The sequence below is a fragment of the Cyprinodon variegatus genome, unplaced genomic scaffold, assembly GCF_000732505.1.
Source record: "Cyprinodon variegatus isolate N-32 unplaced genomic scaffold, C_variegatus-1.0 Scaffold947, whole genome shotgun sequence".
NCBI classification, from domain to species: Eukaryota; Metazoa; Chordata; class Actinopteri; order Cyprinodontiformes; family Cyprinodontidae; genus Cyprinodon; species Cyprinodon variegatus.
In genome coordinates this window covers 267,670-277,617 of record NW_015151400.1, presented here as the reverse complement: position 1 = coordinate 277,617, position 9,948 = coordinate 267,670, and the positions used below count along the sequence as shown (strand labels likewise).

Below are 9,948 nucleotides of genomic sequence, written 5' to 3'. Positions count from 1 at the left end.
TATATATATATATATATATATATATATATATATATATATATATATTATCAAAGGTTCTAGAAAGATAGGCAAGTTTTATCAACGTCCTTCAGTCCTAATAGAGATCCGTAAGTTTTTTCTCTCTTTGTCTGCTCAGCGCATGCCCAGCCTCTAGTCTCTCACCACACGTGGAGTCAATCTGGGCTTTGCTGTTTCAGCACTGTGAGAGTCAGGAGGAGGGGACCAGGAACCTAGTGGCTGAATGCTTGGGAAAACTGACCTTGGTCAACCCTGCACAACTTCTGCCCAGACTAAAACAACATCTGAAAGCCGGTATGGTGGCAACTGAGGGGGTCCGTTCAGCATGTTGAATCTTATCTCCCCTGTAAAGTGTCACACCATTTTTTTTTTTTTTTTTTATTATTCAAACCCTTAGATGTTTCATTGTTAAATGTAAAGAGCTTAAATATTCCCAGTTAATGAACCAAAAGATAAAAGGAATCAAAATTATCTGTTTTGAATAATTTCCAATAAGACTGTGGAATATTGCTGAAAATGTTCCAAAAAAAGTAAAAAAAAACAAACAAATGGACTATGTTTTCCAAGTTTGAAGACGTTTTTCTTCCCACCCAGGAGGCTTTCTCAATTCAAAATGTCTGGAGTAGTGTTGTTACCATTGATTAATTTTTTGTTTGTTTATTGAGATAATGATCAAGAGAACAAAGGCAGAATTTAATTTGCAACCCATATGCTAATTAAACATAACCTTTAATTCTACCTGTCCAATAAACCTTGTTTAGCTTGGCTGTGAGAGGTTGAGAGGCTTAATCCTGTCTTAACAGTGTGGTTCTGGATGAAATCTCATTTCAAAATACAGGTATTTTAATGATCATTTAAATGTAATCAAAATATCTGCATTATCTCTGTAGTCTCTGCAAAGTTCAAACCACTAATGGTTTCCTGGGTAGATAATAACCAAACCAGGGGTGCTTTATCTAACACTAGGGGAAGATAAATTAGCAGATTACTCTCAGATTAGTTTCATGAGGTAATTCTGTGGTTATGTTACCTACACCTCTGGGTTTTAATATCAGTTATTTCCATTAATATTTTAGCGGTTTAATATTAAACATTAATTTTTATAAAAAATATTTTTCTTGATTAATTTTGGTAAATTATATTACAAGATCTATCAAGTAATATAATATTCCTCCATCACTTTTTTTCTTACAGGTTCACCTTTGGCTCGAAGTACAGTGGTGACTGCTGTAAAGTTCACTATCGTTGACCATCCAGCTCCCATAGACTCACTGCTAAAAGACTGTATAGGTAAAACACAGCATCATGGGAAAATATTTACTTTATTTACACTTTGAGAACGATTTTTAAACAAACTTTATTGAACATATTTTTTTTTTCATACAGAAAGTTTGTAAATGGACAGCCTTGGTTTACTGTAAATGTTTTACAGGTTAATGTTTGATTCAGAAATACTCAGACTTGTTTTACTGTGGCTGTATTCCAGGGGCAATGATTTGCCCATCATGTGTACTATAGCCTTTTCCAATGCACTGCATTCACTTGTGTGGAAGCAGGTTTTACAGTAGTAGCCATTCAAAATCTCTCCACTTTTCTTGGCTGGTCCCCTACAATTTCTTTCTAAACATCAATCTTATTATGACTTGTGGACATTAAGACCCAGAGAGAACCGTCATTTCCTGGTCAGACCCTGTAATTCACTGAACGCGTGGAGTCAGAGTAAAAAAAATATGCATGAGAGGGGGTCACTCCAGTGGCTTGAAGTTAGAGGGGATTTCACTGGGAGTTGGAGGGAAGTGGGCTGCCATTCCGCTGGCTTTTGATTGGGAAGGCCCATTTTGAATGGCTGCTATTGTATATACTTTGAAACTTTGGTCTCAAAGTGAGGGGGGGTTGACTTTATATGCAACCTTATATGCAACTTGTAAAATAAAAATTATTTATTTGTATTATATTTGAATGTTTTAACAACTTCAGAATATTAGCAGTTTTTATTCAAAATCTGTTCAGAGTTCTAAATGTTCCAAGTTTTAAAACTGGGAAAGGTGACATCAGTAAGGAAACTGCCTTTCTTTTAACCACAGGTGACTTTCTTAAGACCCTGCAGGATAGTGACATCAATGTGCGGCGTGTCGCCTTGGTGATGTTTAACTCTGCTGCTCACAACAAACCGTCTCTGGTCCAAGGCCTGCTGGGAACAGTTCTGCCTCACCTTTACAAGGAAACCCAGATCAGAAAAGACCTCATTAGGGAGGTGTGTAAGCTGATGGGAAATTTTCAGAAAATAGCGATCTGTGCAGATATAAGGCTTTGCATTTGCACTGCAGGTGGAGATGGGTCCCTTCAAACACACTGTGGATGATGGTTTGGATGTGCGTAAAGCAGCATTTGAGTGTATGTACACTCTGTTGGACAGCTGTCTAGAGGGGCTGGATGTCCTGCAGTTTCTGGATCATGTGGAGGAGGGACTGAAAGATCACTATGATATCAGGGTGAGCAGGAAAAAGGCTGAATTCAGATTGTTTATCATTCTTTATAGATTGTAAGCAATCAGCACTTCAGCTGTTTGGTCTGAAATAATCCATCTTTTTTCTGTAGATGTTGACCTTCCTGATGTTAGCCAGACTGGTTTCTTTGTGTCCTGCTGCTGTTCTCCAAAGACTTGACCGTCTGGTGGAACCTCTAAAAGCCACCTGCACCACCAAAGTACTGAAATACATGCATGTCATGGAATTATTGATAATCTACAAAATCAGGACTAGTTTTAAATGGGCCTTGGTATTGTTTAGTGCATTGAAACTTAAAAATACAAAAGATTAAACAAGCAAAATGGAAAATAAAAAAAATAACATGTATGACTCTTTTAACAATCTGCAGGTAAAGGCTGGCTCTGTAAAGCAGGAGTTTGAGAAGCAGGAGGAACTGCGGCGCTCAGCCATGCGAGCTGTCGCCGCCCTGCTGGCTGTGCCGGAGGTGGAAAGAAGTCCCAGCATGGCTGAATTCGCCAACCAGATCAGGTCCAACGCCGACATGGCGTCCATCTACCACAGTGTCCAGGGAGGGGAGGGAGGCATGGGTCCCTCAGAGAGCATGGATATGAGCTAAAGGACATGAGCTAAAGGAGGTGTTGAATCAAAGGCATTTTATTTTGGGTTTTATTTTATCTTTAGTATTTAATCCCATTTTTTATCTAACATTTGATGCTTTGGTAGCACTTGAAACTACATTTCTGCCTAGATTATGGTGTCAAAGTGCACTTAATAAACTTTGAAATATATTTTTCCTGAATTAAAGTGATTTGTTTTTTCTTTTGTGAGATAAATTCAACCATAAAATGTGGAAACAGCATTAGTTAAAACAAATGTTTATACTGTGAGGTAAATATGTTTTTACAAATACTGAAAAAGAGATGATAAATCTTAGAGAAAACTATATTGAAATTTTAAGAAATGTTTTAAACAACTTAAGAGGTGAAGCGAAAATAGAATAATCACTGTAACACATTAAAACTCTTTTTACCATAATGTCATTTTTAGAAAAGAATTATAAAAGCAACCAATGCCTTATAACTCCATTGTGTCCTTAGAGGAAGTTACACCTCCAAATCCACCTTGGACTGTTCTCCCTGCTGCCCTCTGGGAAGAGGCTTTGCAGCCATCAGCAGATTCTGCAACAGCTTCTTCCCCATTGTAACAGACAGCTGAATGCTAAGAAAGCTCTAAATCATTACACAGACTCTGCATCACACTGATAATATTAAAACCAAAATACTGCATATTTGTACCATATATATTCAATGCTCTGAACTTCCATATCAATGCTTTTTTTGCATTATGTTTTTTTCTCCCACACTGTTTAATTTTGATCACTGCTGTACTTTATAGAATGGAAATGTTCTGAAAGCTGTAAAAAACAAAACCTCATTTTGTATACACAGAGTGTATACAAAATGACAATAAAGGTTGTCTTAGTCTAAGTCTAAGCTAGCAATCAGCAGATAGCAGTAGCAATTTACTAGAACAAAACCAAAAAACAAACTTAAAAAAAATGTGTCTGTTCCCAATTGCCTTTAAATCATTTAAAAGTGTATCCAATGCAGTGTTGGGGTCATCAGTGTTCATCCTTATAGACTTTATGAAAAGGAGTTGTTGATCACTTTATATTCATAACATCTTTTTTTTTTTTTTTTTTTTTACCAAATTTCTAGCATTACTGTTTTATACTGTAATCTATGTCAGTAAATATTGAATGCTTGGGAACTAATTTTAATCAGCTAGCATGCAAAATCACAGAGAGCTGATGAGTCAAATATCAAACTCCTAACTGACTGAGAAGTAATACAACTCTATTTGATCTTCTAACATATAAAGAAAGTCTATTGAAAAAATATAAGGAATGTATTTTCCACTAAGACTTGTGTTTTATAATAGTTATTTCTATAGACCACAAACAGGTAAACAATCGCTGGAATCAGTCACCAGGATCCTGCCTTCCCCCAATCCCTTAGAAGCATAACTGATAATAGTAACAAAAATTTTGCACTTTGTGTAGTAATTCTTGTTGGTTTTTCTTACTAAATGATACAGACCTAAAACATACTTTAAAATAAATTAATTTGTTGTACATAAAGCACATATTCACAAGATTCATGTTAAAATCTCCACATAGAGATTCTGCTAAACAACTCAATAATATTTTTCTGCAAAAAACCTCAACTCAGTAGCTCGGTGCTTTATGGACACAATTGCTTTAGTTTCTTCTCCCAAGATTTCTACTGTAATAACGTCCATAGTGTTGCTAACAACAGTCATGTTATCAGCTGTGTTACTCTTGTACAAGAGAATACCCACCTTTTCAATTTTTATTTAAATAATACATCTCATATCCCTTTATCTGAACTTGATCAAGTTACCCCAAATGTTTTCTGGATGAAGAAATCCATACTGTTGAAATAGATAACCGATAACATCCTTTAAACCAAGATCTCATTGTTAAATTGTACAATATAGTTCTTGCATTCTTTATTTATAATATACTTTTTTTTGCAGGTTCCTTTTCATAACCTGTTTAATTATTGATATTTAAAGCTGGATCAATGTTCAAGTTTCTGTAATTTGCTTAAGTAACTTCAACTTAATTTTATATCACATTGATTAATGAACATCCCCATACCTTTCTAAGTCTTTCAGTTATTTTATCATGTTTGCCTTGGACTCTTCTTGTTCTTTGATCCAAACATTTCCATTCTGAGTCGAGTTGCTGTCATTTTTTTTTTCTTGACCCTCTTAACATCCTGGCCTCTGTAGCAATGATACCACTCGTTTTTGTTAAATGTTTATTTCTGAACATGTTGATGCCTCTACATTTCTCTACCCTGCTCCTAATTTGACAATATTAGCTGATTTCGATTTATCTCACTCCCTTGGTAGTCACTGATGGTTTGTTCTGCTGGTGGGGCCTAAGCCTGGGTACTGCCTTGCCTCAATGGGGGCTGCTGCTGTGGCTTAAGCTAAAATGTTGAACTCATATTAACAGTTTAGATTATTTTAAATCCTTACTGGCTTTCAATGTCTTTGAATGTAACACAATTTATTTATTTAAAGTCTGTATCAGAAGAGTAAAGAGGATTGTCTGTAGATCTGGATGGCTGGTCAGTTGAGTAGGTTGAGCTCAAGATGCTCTTCAAAACGGAATTCTTGCATGAAGCAGAGTTCGGTTTAAGCTTCAGAGATTCAGTGTTTCTCTCGTCCAAATTCTTAAAAAGGACTACTGCAGCAAGATGAGACTGAAAATGTCAGCAGTGGCATAAATTGCAGTCAAAAGGTGTCTGTTAATGCTCCAATATCTCTTCATAGACATGCTTCTAACAGGTAAGGATATAACACATTTTGAACAGAGGTGCAAGAATTTGATGGCAGGCAGGGCAAAATGTATTTGTCAATACAGAAACGTTTATAAGTGTACATTAATAACCTAACCTCTGTAGGAATCTGCTCTTCTCTAGATTATGTTTTTTTAAAACATGAATGTAGTTTTCAGAGTGCTTTTAGACTACATTTTGGTCTTCCAGCTGCTTAACCAAGATATATCCAGGTTGAGTGATAGAATTGCTGCAGAAACAGCAGATAAAATATAAATACATAATTGGGGAATCAAAAATTCAACACCCCATTGCTTCACTTAACGTTTATTACAGAAGAAACATCTGCAGTCCCCATGGTGGTTTTAGTCCATGACCCCCATTAGGGGAACCTGGGTTTAAACCCCTCATTGTTGCAGAAAAGGCATCTGGTGTAAAAACTTTGCCAAGTCTGACAAATAAATCATAATGAGGCAACATCTGAATAATGCAGCAGGCAAGAGGGAAGAAACAAAACAAGACACTTGTCCATGACTTTTTTTTTTATTGAGAATAAAAAAAAAAAAAAATGGTCATCCTGTTGTGGATCCTTGAGATTTTTGTTTCATTAAATAATGTTTCCTTTTTTAGGTTGTTAAAAGAAATAGCGGATAGCAAAAAGAGCACAACTGTACCATAATCAATGAATTCAAATCAAAGATGTCACTTAAAACATATTATGATTTTTAATTATTCAACTAACACACAAACATGAATAAATTCACTATCAGAAAGATGGAATTGATTAAAACATTTTAATCATTTCAAATGAACACGAAACAAACACAGTTACCATTTACCCACTGTAAATCATATGTAGACAGTTGCAGAGAGGTTTAATGAAACATGCAGTGTAGATGGTGAAAAATGCATCTTAATTTTAATGATCTCTTATCCTTAATAAGCAATATTAAAATAAATCCTTGAAATGTTCTGGTTTCAGAAGAAATAAAGGAATAAATGCAATTTTATACAATATTCTTATTAGTTCACCTGTAAGTAACACCTGCATTGTATCACAGACATCGTCCCATATGGGACATTGCTGACCCAGGCAATTGTCATTAAGAAAGGTAATCTATGAATATGTAACTTTACCTCATGTCTAAAAATGCAAAATAAATACTTGATCATAGTTTGCCCACCGGATTGATTTATTTGTTAGTCTTATCTAAGCTTTATCTGTCTGTATCAGGGTCAGAACTAGAATAAAACTTAATGACAAAAAGCATCTTGCCTTCATCCCTTTTAGGTTCCTCATGTCAGAGTCAGTCGCCATTACGTCTTTCACTGTTATAAGGATAGTTTTGTTCATTTTTTGTTCTTCAGCATAAATGTTCTATTTATACTTCTTTCAATGTTCTCCTTTACAGACACATTTGAGCTAGAGACACTGTGATGTGTTTACAATAATTAATGTCAAGTTTAGTCCTTCAGTTTGTTTATTCTGAGGATTGTGATAAATGTTGAAAATATCTTTTGTGATTTTATTTTAGATCAATAATGTTTTTAAAGACTAAATATGTACTGATGTTGGTTTAAACCACCAACTGTATTTTAAATATTCCAGCTGCAATTCTACCCTTTTGTACCTCACTTGTAAAAAAAAGAAATCTTTAACGACACCTGGTTGATACAAATTGAAAACACTGCTGCAGTCTGTAATAATGATGGGTCCTTTTTAGGCTGTGGTAAATGAAAAGGTATAGAGCTTCTTTAACTCTGTTTGTTTCAAAGGGAATTTCATTAAAAAAAAAGGAAATATAGAGTGAACTGTTTTTACTATGTATGCCAGGATAGGGGGTTGTTACAGGAGGTGGCACTGATTAATGTTTTTAGTTTCTTTATGTTTATATTTATTTGACCATTTTCTGTTTGTGTTTTGCTTGTTCTATTTGGTTCAGTGGTGTATGAATTAAGAAAGTTTTAATTATAAAGCACTTTTCATACATAAGTAGCACAAAGATCTTTACATATTAAAATCAATAATATTTCAATTAAATAAAAGCTGTAGCGCTTGGTTATCTGTCTTTGATTATGTGATTTAAGAAGTTACATTATGACTTTATATAAATGTGTTGCATATGTGTTGATATGAATGAGAACAGTAACAGAAATAGTTACCTGACTTTGAATCTAAACGTCTGTCAGAGGTCCATGAAGAAACTATTTGACAGATGACAACAACGTGGCCATATCTTCCAAATCGGACGGTCATCAAATGTCTAACCAGCACAGCCACAAGTGCAAGTAGCACCACGACAAAACCTTTTGTGAGGTGATGAAAGAAAACTTTTACTGTGTGCTTGCAATCCCCTGCATATTAACTAATGTTGCGCCGATGCCATTTTTTGGCCCCGATACCGATACCCAATACCTGGCTGTGCAGTATCGGCCGATACCGATACCATAATAATGTAAAATAATTGCCATCATGGCTTTGTCAAGCTGCTGCCTACCTTTGTGAAGCAGGAAAAAAATCAAATACAAAGTGAATCCAGTAGAACTTTTTATTGCCTACCAGGAGTAGGTGACAATAGTTGAATAAACTTTTAGCTCTCAAAATGGTATCGGTGCCCTATTTGTTGGTACTTGCCCATACCGATACCACCATTTTAGGGCAGTATCAAGGCCCCGTCCGATACTGGTATCGGTATCGGTGCAACACTAGTATTAACCACCAGTCAATGCTCTGCTTACAACTTGTCAGCAAAACTCAGCTTCTTTATCCTTCTTTCAATCTAAAGGCCCAGTAGATAGGCCCATGTTTGCAAGCTGCTGCAGAAGCCTGGTCGGGCTTTGTTGTTTCATATGTTCTAAAAAAAATTTAGTTCCACATTACAAATTAAAAAGGCATTCAGTAAAAATTTTTGACCTGATGCTTTTTACAAGTATCAGTTCTTCAGGAAAATCAGAACAGTTACTAAAAGTAAATGCAGTTTTATAATTGTTACACTTGTATTTTTGATATAAAAATATGGCATTTATATCAAGCTTCTCATTTATTAGTATCCATTTAGCAATTACATTTATCTCACATGTCTTTCAGTAACTCTTATCAAGTAGAACAGTGCACCCTAAAACACGCTGTAGTCATTGTAAGCAACTGCTCCAAAAAGAAAAGATATGTCTGGACACCTCTCTCTAGACTAAGACTAAGATTAATCATATTGTCATTCAGATTTCAGTCAACAAATTTTTACAATGGCCCCAAGGAAAGACAACTTTGTCATTAAAATATGAAACAACTTGCACTAGGCAACAACAATTAGCCATAATTATGAAGAAATAAAACTTATAAATAGACTTGTGCACATACCATGTATTCTATAATGTAAATTTGACACTTGGTGCTGTCCTGAGTTATTGAAAAGGATGCTGAAGGGTTTGAGACAATTCCTGGGTTTTCATTTGACTCCAATGGGCTCAAGCTGTGGTGCAATCTTGTTGTTTTACATCCCTATCCTCAGAGATAAAAGTATGTCAAAGCGTTGGCTGGAGAGGCTGTTGATGACATTCTGGATACTCTGGGCTGAATCTTTTTATGACATGTTAAATCAGAGGAAGGAGTTATTCTGCTCTGCTTTTAGAATAAATAGCACTTATTTTATTATGATCTGAATACAATGAGCTTGTGTTTGTCAGCTTGTGATTAACTACTGTTATAAAGTGTGTTATAAAATTCCTGACCTGAATTTTTTCCCACTGGTAGTGCGTCATGGCGCAGGAATGTATTGTTTTATTCTTAGTAACGAATTTCTTGCTGCAAATTGTCTTGCAGCTTGAGGTGTTTGCTTCACATCTGAAACTGAGACTTGCTTACTGAAACCATTATTATTTAACTGTTTAGTTCCAAAAACAGTTTCCTAAAAATTATTAACTTTCAAAAACCTGTCATCCGATTCAGATGTAATTTGGGTTTTCCAGAGCTCTTCCTGTTAGGGCTCTCCTCAGTTTCTTCTGCATTTTAATTGTCACAACTCTCTGTTTTAAAGCATTTATAACCAAGTCAGAATGCATGAACATAACAA

The 9,948-nt window shown here is 35.3% G+C and overlaps 1 protein-coding gene across 1 annotated transcript in view; it reads left to right on the top strand.

The window, feature by feature from the left end:
- The window catches only part of LOC107100233 (cullin-associated NEDD8-dissociated protein 1-like), a 21,972-nt gene extending 18,250 nt beyond the window's left edge, over window positions 1-3,722 (top strand). The window contains exons 19-24 of the mRNA XM_015398647.1: window positions 137-312; window positions 1,213-1,308; window positions 2,103-2,272; window positions 2,346-2,510; window positions 2,617-2,724; window positions 2,896-3,722. Of these exons, the coding sequence (XP_015254133.1) occupies window positions 137-312; window positions 1,213-1,308; window positions 2,103-2,272; window positions 2,346-2,510; window positions 2,617-2,724; window positions 2,896-3,123 (943 nt within the window). The 3' untranslated portion in view covers window positions 3,124-3,722. The remainder of the gene's footprint in view (window positions 1-136; window positions 313-1,212; window positions 1,309-2,102; window positions 2,273-2,345; window positions 2,511-2,616; window positions 2,725-2,895) is intronic.
- Window positions 3,723-9,948: the final 6,226 nt, after the last annotated feature.